The 19,377-nt window shown below is 43.5% G+C and overlaps 1 protein-coding gene across 1 annotated transcript; it reads left to right on the top strand.

Moving 5' to 3' along the window:
• Positions 1–5,495: 5,495 nt before the first annotated feature.
• LOC120981508 (olfactory receptor 1G1-like) lies at positions 5,496–6,425 on the top strand. Its single transcript, XM_040411044.1, has one exon. The coding sequence runs from the start codon at positions 5,496–5,498 to the stop codon at positions 6,423–6,425; it is 930 nt and encodes a 309-aa protein (XP_040266978.1).
• Positions 6,426–19,377: the final 12,952 nt, after the last annotated feature.

Raw genomic sequence — 19,377 nt, 5'->3', positions numbered from 1 at the left:
TTTCACAATTTGAGCCTGATGAATCCTAGCATTAGCCTCTTGGCCTATGCCCGTGCAATCCTTTGATGGAATAACCTGGACATTCAGTATATTTAGGTAGTCAGCTGACCTTACTCTTTGGGCACATAACGTTGGTGAACCTAGACCTCTAGCCAACTGGGAGGCTCTTATCTATCTGCTTATTTAAATCCAGGTGGTGACCTTTTTTTGGCCAGACAGTGTGTATGGCTTAGGGTAAACACATATGATAGCCGATGGTACATTTAAGACGTTTTAAATTTGGTGTTGTTGAACCAGTAGCCAAAGCTGGCTAAAACTTGAACATCTTGTAAAATAAAGCTTTTAGAATTATCTACTAAATGGTATTTTAGACTTGGTATAACTTCTTCAGATCGTCTGCTTCTTAGGTAAGGATTCTGTATATCTGGCGAATTGATAGTTTCAGCCAGTACATGTCCTTGCACCGCACTAAGAGCATCGCCTATCACCATCAGGGTTCCTGATGCTTGTAGCCCTGAATCTGAAGTTGGTGGCTGAGCCTATGAAAAGGCAGCTCTCAAATTCTCCAAAATCGGGTCACACAAAATTTGTCTTTGGTATAATCAGAATTGGCTCATGTCTAATATTTTATTGACAGTTGTCACTTAGGCTCCTTACCTTACTTCAGTGTAATTCATATACTGTATTATTATTTGGGGACTGTATGATACACAATAAGGGGAAGATGAGAGTGACAATAGAGACATTTTATTTTTTCACACATTTACATAGTGAGTGCGGTATTTGTGCATTTGAATCTATTGATATCGTAGGTTTGTCACAGTGTAGTTCACTGTGTCACTAGTTGCCGTACATACTCGCCTTAGTAGCACTCTGGAATACTGGCTGCGTTGGATTCCACGTAGGTTGGTTGCTATGACCTGCGTGTAGTTGCAGCAGCCTGTGTGTGAACTGCTCCTTGTGCTTGCATGCTCCTCTCCTTGTTGTCTCGGTTCTGGTGGGGTTAACTTTTCCTGTTCTTTATGGGTGTGTTAGATAGGTGGTCAGATGACCTCGTTACACTGCTATAACATCCTGCGTGCTGTGGGTTTGAGGTCAGTATGCAAGTTATGTGTGGTCACCTAGTGAGACATCAAGGTCACCTTGCCTGGTTCCGTGTTTTGTTGTGCAGCTCTGTCTGTTCGCTCATGGACTAACTCCGCATGGGGAACAGACATCTGCTAGTCCAGTTCTGTGTATTGTGGTGCAGCTGTCTGTTTGTCCATTGACTAACTCCGCATGGGGAACAGGCATCTGCTAGTCTGTTTCTGTGTCTTGTGGTGCAGCTCTGTCTATTCGGCCATGGACTAACTCCGCATGGGGAACAGACATCTACTAGTCTGGTTCTGTGTCTTGTGGTGCAGCTCTGTCTATTGGGCCATGGACTAACTCTGCATGGGGAACAGACATCTGCTAGTCTGGTTCTGTGTCTTGTGGTGCAGCTCTGTCTGTTCGCCCATGGACTAACTCCACATAGGGAACAGGCATCTGCTAGTCAAGGACATCTAGTCTATGTGTGCAGCTCTGCCTGTGTACGCCATATGTCGTTCTTCATGGGGTCCAGGCATCTTCTTGTCTGCCTGTCTGGCCAGCTCTGCCTGTTAATCGCCATGCATCTGTTCTGCATGGGGTCCAGTCATCTGCATGTGTTCTGGTTCCTGTTTGTCTTGTCTTAACTGTGTCCTATACAGTTATGTTTGGATTCCAGTTCATGTGCCTGGGTTCCAGTCCTTATGATGTGTGAACTGCTGGTGCTTGCATCGTCAGTCTCTGCAGGTAAGTCACCAAGTGCACTGGGACCATCCTGGAGGTCCAACCAGTGAGCCCTCGGCTAAGTTCATCCCCACCATCAGGGGCTCTGTGAAGAATAGGGCTTACTGAGTCTTTGCCCTCTGGGTTTGGCCCCAAGTCAAACCGGTACACTTGGTCCAGTGGTATTACCTGCCACTATACCCTTACCTGCTGGTCCAGCTCACTGTCATGTCCTGATTTTGTTAATAAAGTATACGTTTTTGGTCCTTGCTTGGTCTGTCTGCTTGCCTTGGTGTCTTATGCCTGAGAGATGTTTTAGGGGTTGGTAGGACCCTCATTAGAACATGACATTAGATTATTGCTAAATATAATTCAGTTTTATTGGTTCTTATGTCAAACATGATTCTGGATTTATCATTAGAGGATTCAAATATATAGTCACTAAAGGCCTTGTTAGGAGTGGGACAGTATTTTAAGTTATCTACCAAACTATGATGGCTTTAATGAGATTGTGTTGAAAAGGAAATGGATTTTCCTTGTGTATATCTTACTCTTATATTGCTTTGAGTAACTGGACCACCGTAAACACTCTTAAGCCAAAATGTAATGGAAGAATGCAATGTTTTTGACCAAAGCTGCATGGATTGTTAAAATATGAAGAGGTATAAAGATCTGTACAATGTAACAAAATAGTCCTCTGCTCACTACTACACCGTCTGGACGAATCTTGCTGCACTCGGGTAGCTGAGAAGACCGTCCCATTGCAAGCAAAGAAAAGTTGTGGCACGCAGCACAAAATCAATTCCAAAAGCAATTCCAGTTGAAAAAACAAAAAACAAAACATATAATCAAGACTTTATTAAATCCAGATTAAAATAATGCACACAGGCAACCTGCATAGAAAATATTGCTTCTCTATGCTATGTAGAACATAAAATAATTAAAAATAATTTTATATTGTTTCATATATATGAAAGATACGGAATATATTATTATTTATAAATACATACCACAAGAAAAATATAATTTTTGTCACTGAATTTTAGCAATATAAGTAGAGATGAGCAAACTTTTGATATTTGTTTTAGGTCTGAATCAACTATTCAGATTTAATTTGGGCGCAAATATTTTTGACTTTTTGAGCTCCTAGTACTATATCCAACCCTTTTCAAGCCCATTAATACTTAGAATTAGCAAAGTGACAGCAGAATCCACCCCTCAACACCAAGAAGGACAAGCTGTAAGATTATGCAAATCAAGTACAAAGCAGATGTCACTAAAATTTGGTAATGATCAAATTTTTAAACACCTAGCTCCAATCTGTGGTATGTGGGAGGGGCATAAAAGCCTGATTGCAAGCAAAGTTTTTTAGGCACATGAAACCTCAAAAATCAGATCACGTCATGTGAGATCATCGTGCAATGCCTCCTATTCACCACCAGTTATCACCACTTGTTGCAAACTGAGAGGGACAGAATCCTTGAACTGATAGACCTTGGTTTATCAATCTAGCAGATCACTATGTGCCTAGACCTAGATGGCAGTACTGTTACACGTTACTTGTCCTGGTGGTTAAGAGGACAATAATAAACTGGAATGTTTAGAGGTTCGCAGAGGCAAAAATTTGCACAAAATTTGCACAGACAGATCATCTGATTAAAAGAATGGAGCTCAGTGATCCATCTTGTACTGCAAATGAGACTGGACATCATATCCCAAGTCAAGGGCAGCAAAAAGTGTCTAAACATACCATCAGAGGGCCTTTGCATAACATTGGGCTATCAGACAGATATACAGCTACAGGTGTTCCTATGACCACACATTGGGGCATGTAAAGATGACAATGGAGGCTGAAAATAGTTTGTAGATTATACCTTAGACCACACCAGGCTTTCAAAAATGCAGTGAAGATACTGGTAGTTTGAAACCTATCTGGTAGGACCGTAAAGTGATTTCTCCCCTGTAAAGTGTGATTGGGAGTTTTTTATCTCAAAGATGTGGTTGTATAATTTCTTACTAAGCAACCAGTTTCCTCACATCTGTGCAGAAGACAGCGGGATGACAACCTAAAAACATTAAAATCTTCTAGTCCCTAACTCAACATTGACTAGTGCTGTAAGTTATAACTAGAGATAAGCAAAGTTTTCAAAAATTCTATTTATCTGCTTCCCCGAATGGTATGGCCATTTCTCCAAAGTGTCCCAGGAGCCATTTTTTTTAGGAATTTGATTCATTTGGAATAGATGTGTACATCTCTAGATATAAATGGTTGTCCAAGAGTAGAATAAAAACAGTTGCAGTGTAAGACACAAACCATGGACAGGTATGACACTGTTTCATAAAAAAAGCAACACTATTCTTTTACACACTTTTTACAAAAATGGAAAAATAACCTAGTTTTATCAATAAACTCTAAGCAGCTAGAAAACATTGAAATATATAAACCATCTTCAAAACTCAAAGAAAATAGTTTGTAGATTATACCTTAGACCACACCGGGCTTTCAAAACTGCAGTGTAGATACTGGTAGTTTGAAACATATCTGGTGGGAGTGTAAAGTGATTTATCCCCTGTAAAGTGTGATTGGGAGCTTTTTATCTCCACGGTGTGGTTGTATAATCTCTTACTAAGAAACCAGTTTCCTCACATCTGTGCAGAAGACAGCGGGATGACAACCTAAAAACATTGAAATCTACTGGTCCCCAACTCGACATTGACTAGTGCTGTAAGTTATAACTAGAGATAAGCAAAGTTTTCAAAAATTCACAAAGAAATTTGATTTGTGACGAATTACTTCATCAAAAATCAAATTCAATTGTATGTATTATGGGGTGAGGCGATCGTAGCATCTGACATGAACGTTAAGGTCCATCAGGGGTAAAAAAAACATACCTCATCCATTTGTTTACGAAGAGGCTGTCACGGCCATCTTGATTGAAGAAATTGGGTAAAATCTTGTGTAGTGACGTCCCCACGTCATTACGCTGGCCAGGCCGAGAGAGATTTTGCATCGTTTATTCAATCAAGATGGCCAGGCAGCCTCTCTGCATGCAATTGGCTGAGGCGAGTATGTTTTAGTTTTTTTAGCGCCATTGATTAATTGCCACGAGGAAATTTGGTTTCATGACCAAAGACTTTTTTCCTGAAATTCGGATCAAAGTCAATTCACTCAACACTAGTAATAACCTATTCACCTGCCACCACATACGTAGTTTATATTCCATACTCATGTAATTCCAGTTAGTTGGAATAAATTATGACAAAGTTAAGGCTGAGATCCTGTTTGTTGGTGGTCAAAAATTACACTATACTGCACCATTCATCTTTTGGGGAGATACTTTACCTTACTCATATCGTAGCAACCTTTTCTTCCTGAGGAACATGGTGAGGATCAAATATTGTGTGTTCCCTGATAACTCATACATCTATTTGCTTTCACCAAGTTGACATACAAATGCTTAGTCCAACAATATCAGACCCAAAACCAGTATGTTAGTGAAAAATACACTTTTTTACTGCCAGTGAAAAACCTCAGAGATTTACACATCTTACCAATAGTCTACATCTCCAAACACATTCCCTGTGTTTTACTATAGACAATAATATGGGGTCGGGCTATCTTTGGAAGCTCTAACGACCCTCACTCTTCTGTGATATCAGTTGAATATCCATCACTTCTCTGAATTTACAGAATATCTTCATTTATGGAATACAGCAACACAACCTTTGTGACAGAATTCATCCTTTTGGCTTTCTCCGAGTACCATCAGTATCAGATTTTACTTTTTACTATTATCTTATTTATATACATTGTTTGTATTACTGGAAATATGACTATCGTTCTGCTGGTCGTAGTGAACCAGTCTCTCCATGTGCCCATGTATTATTTTATTAGCATATTTTCAGCTGAAGAAATGTTGCTTGTATCTGTTGTATTTCCAAAGCTGTTATCCAACCTGATGGCAGATGATCAGAAAATATCTTTCGTAGGTTGTTTTGTACAGGTATATTCATATCTTACTTTGGGACAAGTGGAAAGTTTTTGCATCATGATAATGGCCTACGATAGGCACTTGGCCATTAACAAGCCATTGCATTATATAGTTATTATGAGTCGGACCCTCTGCATAGGACTGACGATTCTTCCATGGTCTTTTAGCTTGTCTAGCTCTTTAATTTTGACACTGCTTACAATGTTTTTGGATTTTTGTGGCCCTAATGAAATCAACCATTTCTTCTGTGATGTAGGACCATTGCAGAGTCTGGCATCTTCAGATAGATACCTGCACATCACCAATACAGTGACAACCGCAGCTGCCGCCATAGCATCTGTTGTCCCATTCATGATAACTTTTGGGCTCTATACCAAAATCATTATGACTGTTTCCAAGATAAGGAGTTCTTCTGGTAAACAAAAAGCGTTCTCCACATGTTCATCTCATCTTATAGTAGCCATGTTACTTTATATATCAGCCTCTGTTATCTACCTTAAACCTTATGACAGACAACGTGATAAATATTATTCTCTCATTTACTTTCTCATTAATCCAGTAGTCAACCCTTTTATATATGCCTTACGGAATAGGGATGTGAAAGATATTCTAAAAACAATCTTGAATTTCAATGCAAACTAAAACATCATACAGTAGAATTACCAATATCTAAGGCCACCAAATCATCAGAAGGTTTGTTCACCAATGACTGTACCAAACGGAAAGCTTTTAATATTACAATTTTGGTATTTCAGTTTCCACTTTTGTTGGAAGTTGCAGTATTTCTGTAGGTTCCTTTTCCATATCAAAGGGCATCTCTCCACTACCATGTCTAATGCTCCTCATTAAGAATTTAAGATACAATTATCAGACGTTATGACGTAGAGAGGGTGCGTCTCGCCCCCCCCCCCCCCTCCTCTCCTCCTGCCTCGCTCCTTTGTGCCTCCAGCCCCGCGTATGTCCGGTGTCTGGTGCACTACCAGGCTCTGGATCTCAAGACCCGTTTGCCGTGCCATCTGCTCACCCTCCGCTGCTTCCTCTGTGTGAAGATCCCGTAATGGTTCGTGCTTTGACTCTGTTACTCTAGCCCTACCTGCCTATATTGAACTCCACGTCCTGTTCCTCCCTGCTTGGCTGCCTGTACTGTGTGGTTTCTTTCCCTCCTTCTGCCTCCTCTCCGCCTGGCTGCTCTGGGTCGCTGTGAGGTCTCAGTGTCTCCCCTATTTGAAGATCCTGTTATGGTTTGTGCTGTGGCTGTCGTTCCTCTAGTATTGCTTGCCCTGTATGTGGAGTCCCCCCCCCCCCTTCTCCTCTCCCCTGCTTTCAGTACCAACCCCTCCTGACTTGTACCTTGTGGATTAGTGAATTTTTTTCTTTTTTTTTTTGGACTTTTGTTATTTTTTTTGCTGATTCTTCTTTTCTTGTTTTTTATTAACATATAAATATCGCACTTAGGGGGGAAAAAAAGCAAGTGAAATTCGGGGGGAGGGAAAGAGAGGGGAGGAGAGGAAAAAAAGAAAGAGTAAAAAGAAGAAAAGAAGAAGGAAAAAAGGAGGAAAAATAAATAAAAAATGGCAAAATAGGCGCTCGACTGACTTTTCTGGGGCGAAATCAGCACAGAGACTGGTGGAAACAACAAAAATTGATCAGTTTTTAAATTCCCCAGGGATAAATACCGGGGCAGGATAAAAAGGGCCTCAGGATATTAATCCTAAAATAAATAATAATAATAATAATACTGTAACTGCGGTGGAGGAAACATTGAATGAATTCTCTCAAGTTGAGGAGATGCAGAGGGCTGAGGAAGGAGAATTATCCAATATTGAATCGTCTTCTATAAAATAAATATTGCTGGCAGTTAAAAAAAATGGGGAATTGATACAGGATATTTCATTGCAACTCTGGTCAATCCAGTCTGATGTAGCCCTGATTAGGAATGATGTATCGAAGATTCGGGATAGAGTTAATATTATAGAAATGTCCATGGGTGTTCTACAGAATGAATTTAAAATATTGAAAATGGAAATCTCTACCCTGAAGACGGGCTTTAGTTTGCTAAAAAAAAAGTTAGAGATTTGGAGGACAGGTCAAGGAGATGTAACGTGAGAATCCTGGGGTTACCTGAGGGTGCTGAAGAAAAAAATCCTGCTCAAATGATTCAAATGCTGATCATCTTGGAGAAGTTTGGAAGGGAACATTTTTCTCTATTGTTTTTAGTGGAAAGGGCACATCGGGTCCCCAGAGGTAAACCAATTCCTGGAAGGCAGCCACTGACACTTCTGGTGAAGATATTGGTCTCACGAGACAGAGATATGTTATTGAGAAGGGCAAGCAAGTGTTCACCTATTTTATAAATAGGAACAGATTGGCTTTTTTTCCGGACTTTTCTAAGGAGATCCAAGAAAAGAGGCGTACTTTTACCGAGGTTAAAAAACACTTACAGGAAAAGGACATTAAGTATTCATTTGTGTATCCAGCTAAACTTCGGATTATATTTAATGAGGGATTCGGGAACTCATATTTTTGATTCTTTGGACCTTGCTATGAACTGGCTTGACCGGAATAATATCTGATTGGCCTTACTTTCCTTTTCCTGATTGGTATTAGTGGTGGGGCTATGTGGTAGTGAGAGGGGGAGGGGCGGTATTAGTTTAGAGATCGGTTACATAATATGGCGGGTCAGTTGGATTGGGGGGGGTTATTTTATTTTGGGGGGAGGGTGGGGGAGAAAAGAGGGTATAGGGGCGTTTGCGATGCGTCTCATAGGTTAAGGGAAGAGGGGCTTGGGCTAGTTGAAGTTCTTAGGGTTTGGGGCTAGAGTTGAGCGGACACCTGGATGTTCGGGTTCGGCCGAATTTCGGAAAAAAGTTCGAGTTCGGGACCCAAACTTGACCCGAACTTGACCCCGAACCCGAACCCCATTGAAGTCAATAGGGGCCCGAAATTTTGAGCACTAAAATGGCTCTAAAAATGTCATGGAAAGGGCTAGAGGGCTGCAAATGTCATCAAAATGTGGTTAGGAGCATGGCAAGTGCTCTGCAAACAAATGTGGATAGGGAAATTACTTAAAATAACATAAAATACCTAAAAATATAAAATAATAATCTTGATCTAGGAAGACCAGGTCCATATGGAGTAGGAGGTTGAGGAGGCGGTGGATGTGGCGCTGTAGGTGGAAGCGGCGGTGGAGGAGGAGGAGGTAGCCTACACTGCTTTTTGGTTTTAAATTTTATTTTTAAAATTAGGGTACACCCCAAAACATTGGGAAATATAACCTGTGATAACCCCCTCCATTCGTGCTAAACACACGTTCAGACAATACACTGGCTGCAGGGCAGGCCAGCACCTTCAAGGGGTAAAGGGCAAGCTCAGGCCATATGCCCAATTTGGAGACCCAGAAGTTGCAGGTGCTGACCCCAGTCAGTCAGTTCATGTAGGCGTGTGCACACTTAGTGCCCCACCATGTCGCACGTCCCCGTGATGTTCACGATCCAATTTGATATCTGCTCTATCAACTTTCGATGTTCTTTTATGCGCCTACCATGATGATCACGGGTGGCGGGGAATCAGGGTTCCAGGCCAGAGAGGGAGCGTGAGAAAGAGAGACCACATCCAAGGGAGGATTCATTCTTTCAAATTTAAAATTATAGAACGGAAATATGGGAGAAATTATTAAAGCGTAAAAGTGTGACAACTTTTTAAAGTTTAAGCATTGAATGAAAGGATGTGGTGCGCATTAATTACTGAATAATATATTTAAAAATTTTCCCTGTCACCTATGCAGAGCAGGTGTTTATTCATGTCTAAAATTGTATAAATGTCAACCCAAGAATGTAACAGAAAAATTATTGAAATTTATTAAGCTGTCAACTAGGTAAAGGAGGGGTATATTACACCCAAAAATTTGTGAATTTCACCAGAATATATAACTGACAATTTTTTTTTTTTCGGTCTACTAGGTATAGGAGTGGTATATCACACCCAAAAATTGGTGAATTTCACCAGAATATATAACTGACAATTTTTTTTTTGTTTAACCTGTCTACTAGGTATAGCAGTGGTACTATACACCCAAAAATGTGTTAATTTCGCCAGAAAATGTAACTGACTTTCTTTCTTCCAACAGTCTTGAAGGAGTTCCCAGAGATGCTTAGCACTTGTTGGCCCTTTTGCCTTCACTCTGCGGTCCAGCTCACCCCAAACCATCTCGATTGGGTTCAGGTCCGGTGACTGTGGAGGCCAGGTCATCTGGCGCAGCACCCCATCACTCTCCTTCATGGTCAAATAGCCCTTACTTTCAAAGTTTTCCCAATTTTTCGGCTGACTGACTGACCTTAATTTCTTAAAGTAATGATGGCCACTCGTTTTTCTTTACTTAGAATTTGTATTATGGCAAGAAAAAAGCAGCTAACAGTCTATTCAGTAGGACTATCAGCTGTGTATCCACCTGACTTCTCCTCAACGCAACTGATGGTCCCAACCCCATTTATAAGTCACGAAATCCCACTTATTAAACCTGACAGGGCACACCTGTGAAGTGAAAACCATTTCAGGGGACTACCTCTTGAAGCTCATCAAGAAAATGCCAAGAGTGTGCAAAGCAGTAATCAAAGCAAAAGGTGGCTACTTTGAAGAACCTAGAATATGACATATTTTCAGTTGTTTCACACTTGTTTGTTATGTATATAATTCCACATGTGTTAATTCATAGTTTTAATGCCTTCATAGTCATGAAAATAAAGAAAACTCTTTGAATGAGAAGGTGTGTCCAAACTTTTGGTCTGTACTGTATATATTTGCTGTTCAGCGGTGCAGTTATATGTTCTAAAGCACTTTTTTGCGTGTATTAATGGCACCAAAAAAAAAGTATTTGCCGTTGTGTGGTGAAGTGAGAAAATTACAGCCCTTTTTGGTGTGTATTAGTGGCAAAAAAAATATATTTGCCATTCAACATTGTAGTTTTATGTTCTAAAGCCCTTTTGGCGTGTATTAGTGGCAAAAGAAATATATATTTTCCGTTCAGCGGTGCAGTTAAATGTTCTAAATCCCTTTTTGGCGTGTATTAGTTGCAAAAAATATATATATTTGTCGCTCAGCGGTCTAGTTATATGTTCTAAAGCCCTTTTTGGCTTGTATTACGGCAAAAAAAAAAAAAATTGCCGTTCAGCGGTGCAGTTACCCTTTTTGGCATGTATTAGAGGCACACAAAAAAGTATTTGCCGTTCTGTGGTGAATCGCGAAAATTACAGCCCTTTTTGGCGTGCATTAGTGGTAAAAATATATATATATTTGCCGTTCAGCGGTGCAGTTATATGTTCAAAAGCCTTTTGTGGTGTGTATAAGTGGAAAAAAGTAAGGGCCTGCTTGACTCGGTCATCCACTTCGTCCCAAGTGACATCAGACACCCCCAGCCAAGAGTCGGTGGGTTCGTCAGACACAACCCTTAGTTGGCATGGCCCGGGAGCAGGCCCTGTGCCTGCCTCTGTCCTTTTATGTTCCCTCAGCCAGAGAAGTATTATATGCTGTGGGCTCCGCTCCACTCTACAGCCAGGAATAGCTACTAGAGGACAGTCAGCAGCTACTGCCCAGCCAAGATCCGGAGGAGACATCTGCCGCTTCCTCCTGTAGGCGGGCAAGTAGTGATGAGGAGAGTGGCGTGGGAGCTGGTGTTGCAAACGGTAAGGCTCCTGATCCAGAGAACGTTGAGGAGGACATCAGTGACGTGCAGACAGTAAATGATGATGTAGCTGATCGAACTTGGGAGCCGGGTGAATTAGGGGCTTCATCATCATTGCGAGAAGTGGATAGCAGCTTACCCGTGAGGCAGCGGCGGAGTCAGCAAGTTGCTAGCATAGCAGGGTGGCAGCAGTGGGAGGTCGGGAGCAAAAAGTGCCCTGGGTAGACCACCCGTTTCGCAGGAGCCTACCTTCCTGGAAAGTAGTGGTGCAGGGGTTCACGGAAGCAGCGGCGGTAGCAGGCATTCAGTGTGGAGTGTTGGGGGTAAAATCACCTACCTGGCGGTGTTTTTTGTTAAGCCGCTGGAAGAGGTGAACATGGCCATTTGTAGAATCTGTGTGCAGAAGGTGAAGCGTGGCCAGAAGGGATCGACCGATTATCAGATTTACCGATGTTATTGTCCGATATTCATGATTTCCTAAGTTATCGGTATTGGCATCTAACCTTGCCAATAATGCCGATAATGCGTCCAGTGCGCCTAGGATCAGAGAACATGGAGCAGCTGCTTTCAGCGGGCTCCATGTTCCCTCAGCAACACAGGGGAGAAGGAATCACTCTCTCCCTCCCCCCTGTGCTGCTGCTGCCAATAAGAAGAGAGAGGGACGGAGGAGGGGCGGGTGCACTGCGCCACCAATGAAAGTTAACGTTTAATACAAATATAGGTGCTGGCAGCAGAATCACATAGCCGGCACCCTGCCTCTGACAGGGATCTGCGATCAGCGGCACCTGAGGGGTTAACTGCCTCTGATCCCAGCTGCTGTGTGATTCTGCTGACGGCACCCGCCTCCTGTATTAAAGGTTAATTATCATTGGTGGCGCAGTGCGCCTGCCCCCCCCGCCCCAGTATCAAAAACATTGGTGGCAGTGGCCACAGGGTCCCCTCCCCTCCTCTTCATTGGTGGCAGTGGAAGCTTCTGATCGGAGCCCAAGCAGTGTAATCCTGGGGCTACGATTGGTTACCATGGCACCAGGATGCTACTAAAGCCCTGGCTGCCATGGTAAGCTCCCTGCTGCTGTGTGTAATATGCACCGGGCAGCATGGAGAGTGTGAAGTCCTATTCACCCTAATAGAGCTTTATTAGGGTGAATAGAACAAGGGATGAAAATATCCCAGGTTCTAGCCCCTAAAGTTATTATTTAAAAAAAAAAAAAAAACACCAAATTATTAAGTATAAATCACCCCCTTTCCCAATTTTACATATAAAATATATAAAAATAAATAAAGTAAACATATCACAATCTGCCATGACCGGAAAGTCCAAACTATTAAAATAGCGGTGAACGATGGAACAGAAAAAAATAAAAACTGTGATTCGCCATTTTTTTAAATGCACAGAATATCGGTATAAGTTATCGGCTATCGACCTGAAAGTTCACAGGTTATTGGAATTGGCTCTAAAAAATCTATATCAGTTGATCTCTAGTGGCAAGGGTTCCAATGTTGGCACCACGGCCCTGCGTCAACATATGCAGCGTCACCATAAAGTGGCCTGAAAGAACTATGGTTCCGATGTGGTGGTCCAGCCTGCCGCAGCAACCGCTGCATCTCCCAGTGGCACACACCCGATTTCAGGCAGTCAAGGCTCCACCACCTCAGCCAAAGGGAGATGTCTGTCCTTCCCATCATCTGCTGGTCCTGATGTTCCTGCTCCTCATACTCCTCGTCAGTCATTCCGTCAGCAATCGATCACCGAAGCAATTGCCAAGAGACAACAGTATGCGTGCACTCATCCAACAACGCAGAAGCTGAACGTGCTCCTGGTCAAGTTGCTGATGCTGCAGTCCTCCCTTTCCAAATGGTGGACTCTGCACCTTTCAGAGAACTGATGGCTTGTGCTGAGCAGAGGTAGAGAGTCCCAAGCCGTCATTTCTTTGCCAAAAAGGCAGTACCAGCCCTGCACATGTATTTAGAACAGAAGGGGAGCCAGTCCTTGAGCCTGTCGGTGTCTGCCAAAGTGCATGGCAGCACCGAGGTGTGGAGGTGAAACTACGGTCAGGGACAATACACAGTGCTCCAGACTAAAAAAAAAATCCTAGGAGCCATTGGCTCCTAAACTGAAAAATTTAGGAGCCAAATAAAATTTTTAGTCGCCAAATTTAAATACATACAGGTCAAACTAACCATTAGCAAAGCTCCTTACTGTATGGAGCTTTGCTATTGATAATTTCAGGCAAAGGCAGCATCACTGCACTGCCTGTGCCGTACACTGCGCCTAGCGTGGTGTGTCTGCTGAAAGTTATTATTTTTTTTCTTAAAGCTGCAGCGCAGCGGTGGGACAAGTCACAAATGGCGATAAGACTTAAATGTCTTATCGCCTATTGCAAATTACTGGTCACATTGGCAACCATTTTGGTCACCATCTGGACCACTGATACATGTCCTTTATGGCTCACTGGGTGAATGTGGTTCCTGCACAGCCACACCAGCAACTTGGCCAGGTGACGCCGCTTCTGCCTCCACGTTCTCACGCCGTTTGTCCTACGACAATGTCCGCCTCTGCCTCCTGATCCTCCACCGTGTCTTCGGCCTACACTGCCGTGACAATTCACAGTGCCCCTCCAGCATAAATGTGCAGGGCAAGGCGATGTCACGCTGTTCTGCACCGCTTTTGCCTGGGCGAACAGTCACACAGGGGAGGAACTGCTCCATGTCCTTCATCAAGAAATCGAATCCTGGCTTTCTCCGCGACAACTCAAAATCGGAAACATGGTGACCGACAACAGAAAGAACATGGTGTTGGCGCTGTTGTCAAGGAGAGCTGAGCCATGTGCCCTGCATGGCACATGTGTTCAATCTGGTTTTCAAGAGGTTCCTGAAGTCTTCCATCCATCTGCAAGACATCTTTTCATGCACGTCAACCACTCGTACACCGCAAAGCACACCCTCCTTGAGCTGCAGATCGGCATCCCCCAACATAGGCTGATATGCGATGTTTCCACCCTCCATATGTTGGACCAACTATACGAACAGAGAAAGGCCATAAACAATTTCTTGATGATCCAAGTGGACAGGAGTACTCCCCTGTGTAACTTCGATGTCAGCAAATTTGCCGTTTGCTCAGGCCCTTTGCCACGTTATTTGTCAGTCGCCAGGACAACGGGATGAACAACATAATTCCACTGCTTCAAATCCTGGAACAGATGCTGGTAAATCTGGCTGGTCAGGGGACTGGAGACGTGGCGCCTACATCTCACGGCCACATGAGCCCTGTGGGGGCTGAACTGGAGGAGGAGGAGGACATTAGAGCACAGGCAATGTGTAGCGAAATGGGGGGTTTTTCTACACAGAGGACAGGAGAGGAGGAGCAGAAGCAGCCAGAGGAGCAAGAGGGAGATGAAAAAGATGAGGCAGATGACCTAGGCACACCGTGGCAGTATGCAGTGGAGATGGAGGCAGGGAGTCCCTCCGAGTCACTGGCGCAAATGGCCCTTTGCATGCTCACTTGCTTGGGTATTGACAGCCGTATTGTCACCATTCAGCAGCAGGATGACTTCTGGCTCTCCACCTTGTTGGACCCTCGCTACGGGTCCAAAATGGGGGCCTTTTTTTTTTACACCCACTGAGAGGAAGGACAAACTGAACTACTATAGAGACATCCTATGTAGTGAGTTGGCTGCTGTCTATCTGCGCCATCGTCCATCCTCCCGCAGGTCTGACCGGGAAGGGGGGGCAGTCTGCGCTCTCGTTCCACTGCCATGGCTGCTGTGGCGGGGTGGGAGCAGTATCAGCTCCATCAGCAGCAGCTTAAGTCTAGAGTCGATGATGACCAGCTTTCTTAACCCGCCTAGTGAAGAAACTACTCAACAGCAGCAGTAGCTAGACCTGGAGCAGAACCTAAATCGCCAGGTGGTGGCATACTTGGACAGCACCCTGCCACCCCACCTTGAAGATCCACTGGACTACTGGGCAGCCAAACTGGATTCGTGGCCGCAACTGGCCGAGTTTTCCCTGGAAAAGCTGTCCTGCCCAGCCAGTATTGTGGCATCAGAGAGGGTGTTTAGTGCGGCAGGGGGCCATAGTTACCCCAAGAATAACTTGCCTGTCCCCCCAAAATGTGGAGAGACTGACCTTTGTCGAGATGAATCAAGTGTGGATCAGCCAGGATTTCCACCCACCAATGCCTGATGTATCAGACTACATCATCTATGGTGCCACACCAACACTTTGACAAAAGAGACCGGTTTCTTCTGGCTACCTGCCTCAGCTACTATTATGATGCTTCCACGTGCCTTATGCCACACAACTGATGCCAAGTGCTCCTTCTTTCACCCACCATCTTCAGCTGATACTGGTATTGCCACCCACCTCCCCTCTCTGTCAACGGGTCACTCTGTGGTCTCCTTATGTTGCTGCCACCTCACTACTCAGGTCTCCTAATGCTGCTACCACCTCCACACTGACATTGTGTTACCCTGTGGCCTCCTCCTGATGCTGCTGTTGCCGCCTGTGGCCTCCTCCTGATGCTGCTGTTGCCGCCACACTCTGTCATTGTGCTACTCTGTTGCCTCCTGATTCTGCTGCTGACACCTCCACACTGTCATGGTGCCACTCTGTGGCCTTCTCTTGATGGTGCTGCCACCTCCACACTCTGTCATTGTGCCACTCTGTGGCCTCCTGATGCTGCCACCTCCACATTGTCATTGTGCCATCCTGTGGCTTCCTCCTGATGCTGCTGCTGCCACCTCCACGCTATGTCGTTGTGCCACTCTGTGGCCTCCTCATGCTGCTGCCACCTCCATACTCTGTCATTGGGCCATTCTGTGGTCTCCTCATTCTGCTTCCACCTCACCACTATGTCATAGGGCCATTTTGTGGACTTCTCATGCTGTTCCCACCCTCCCCACTTCATAACTGGGTCACTATTTTGCCTTTCGGCCTGGCTGACATAATTTATTTGACCCTTCTGATCTGTCAGCAGGAAGGAAAAATGAGATGCACAATGGATCCTATCTATGCAAGAGCTGTAAAACCTGCATGACATGGTCCCTATTTTGCATCAGAATTGGCTTATGATTTGGTAGCCAAAAGCAGGAGTGGGTACAAAACACAGAAGACATGCAAATATTCCATTTACGTGTCATCTCTGTTTTGGATCCACTCCTGTTTTTTTGGGCTTTAGCAATTACTGACCAAATGCTGACCGAGTGAAGGCGGATGCTCCACAGACAGGATCGGTTTTTTGGGGGTTATTGTTCTAACGGATCAGAGGAAGGGCAAAATCATCAGTGGTGTCAACACAAACTTACTGCTGACACCCACTCCACTCTGTCGGGGGGGTGGGGGGTGGCTCTACTTGTACAAGCGTTTAATAAAACAGGTTCTGTAGTAATCTATGTTGAATCAGTGAATTGGTGTAAAAGGAGTTCTCTTTCACGCTTTAGTAGGATCTTGGGCCCCTGAACAGTGGTTTATACCTGGCGCTAACATTGACTTGTAAGGCTGAGTTCACACTTGAGTTATTTGGTCAGTTTTGGCCCCGTAACTGCCCAAATAAGTGAAGTGTGCAGTGATTCTAAGAGTGACGCCTGTCATCTGCATGTCATACTGACTCACAGTAATGTTTCACTACCACAGCAGACTCCCTATGTGTGTTACTGCAAGACACAGTGTTCTACACCACTATAAAGGCTCTATGCAGCCAGGAAATAGCTGTTTTTTAATGCGATTCGCCATGAATAAAATTCGTATCGAACCAATTTTTGGGGGAAAATTCTGCGAACCGGCTGAATCGAATTTTGGAGAAATTCGCTCCTCTCTAATATATATATGTATATATACACACATATATACACTACTCACAAAAGTTAAGGGTATTTGGCTTTTGGGTGAAATTTATGGAACTCAGCTAATCCCATAGGTCCATACTGTAGGTTTTAAATGGGATTCAGTTCTGGAGAAAGTGCAGGCCACCCCATTTGAGGTACCCCAGTTTTCAGCACCTCGATGAGCTGGCGCATTGTCGTCCATGAATGGCTGTTCATGCAGAGGCACAATGGCTGGATTAATGATGTTATTCAAGTACTATGGGCTTGTCACTGTACCATTCACAGAGTGTAGGGCAGTAGTCTATTGACTAACACACCTCCCCACACTGTACACCAAAGGCTTGTCTGCTGACAACAGTGGCTGATGCATAGCGCTCTCCTTGACGTCTCCAACATCGTTGGCAGCCATCATTTCTGCTCAGTATGAATCAACTTTCATCAGTGAACTGAACTGAGGCCCACTGGTCCCTTGTCCAGCGTAGATACTCCCTGGCCCAATCAAGACGATGACGCCTGTGGTCAGGTACCCTTGAAAGTCATCTAGAATGCAGACCACACTGATGTAAATGGTTTTGAATGGTCTGACATGACACTTGGGTGCCTCTCACCTCCCTTAAATGTGCCTGGAGTTGTTTGGCATACATCATCCAGTTCCACAGGGAATTGTTCACAATGAAGCGGTCATCAGTGTGGGATGTGGCCAACGGACGTCCATTTGCATGCCTTTCTGTGACTCTTCCAGTCTCTCTGATACAACCTGCTGATGACACTATAAGCTCAGTGGCCACTTCCGTCTGAGAACATCCTGCTTGAAGCCTCGAGGCAAGGTACTTTTGATCAATTGTTAGGTGTCATCTTGGTCTCATGATGTCAAAATGTGAACAGCATGATGAGGAGGACTGTTTAAACACCAATTCTAATTGAACCAGGAAATGTATTGGGCAATTCATGGATCAAACACTTGTTATGAATTTTGCCCTTAACCTCCATGTTAGAGAACAGTAAGTTGTGCAAAAAGTACTGAAACATTGAACAGTTGTACATGTGCAGCCAAAAGTTTACAGAAGGTCACATTAAGTTAATCTGTAAAGGTTAGAGTGCATTTAGGTTCATCCTGAAATTTCACCCACAAGCCAAATATCCCTGACTTTTTGTCAGTAGTGTGTGTGTATATATATATATATATATATATATATATATATAATATATTAGTAACTTTATACTAGTTTTGGTAATGCTGATGTAACATATACCAATAGAACATCACAGCATATGCTCAACCTACTATTCCATTAGATTGGGAGAATAAGACCCCCATTATCAGGATTATCAGGGGCCCAGCAGTAAAACCCCCAGCGATCCGTTAGGTTATATTTAATTATGTTTTCAGTTTGTCCAGGATTTTTATATTGATGGCCTACTGTATCTTCATGATAATCCAATAATATCACATTGGCTTATACCAATAGAGTAATATTCATAAAACAAGTGAGTACTATCACCGGTGTATTATTTTAGGTTTCCCTCTGGAGGAAAATACTTCAGAATATGGTTATGACACTGGATTATCCTATGAGAACCTCGACAAGGACAACCCAACAACTGTATCTGAGAGACATGGTAAAGAGTTACTAAACTAATTCAGTATCATTGTATTTCATTCACTTTAACCTACTTCTCTTACCCTTTTCCCTTTGAATGGATTTAAAAGTATATTGGGACAATTTTTATAAGAAGCAGAAAAGTTACCGTATTTTTCGCTTTATAAGACGCACCTGTTTATAAGACGCACCTAGGTTTTTGAGGAGGAAAATTAGAAAATAAATATTTTTAACCAAAAGGTGTGCTTTTGGTGGGTTTTAAACTAATGGTGGTCTGTGGATGACACTATTATGGGTGATCTGTGGATGACACTTCTATGGAGGGGATCTGTGGATGACGCACTGTTAGGAGGGATCTATGGATGACACTTATGTGATTATACCCCCATCATCCTAGAGAATACACTGATGTACTGTAGGTACTGTACATTGGTGTATTCTCAAGGATGAGGGGAGTTATAGTCAGATTAAATAGAAACACTATCCAGGGA

This window comes from Bufo bufo, chromosome 11 (genome assembly GCF_905171765.1).
Source record: "Bufo bufo chromosome 11, aBufBuf1.1, whole genome shotgun sequence".
Lineage (NCBI taxonomy): Eukaryota > Metazoa > Chordata > Amphibia > Anura > Bufonidae > Bufo > Bufo bufo.
This window is presented reverse-complemented; position numbering and strand designations above follow the sequence as displayed.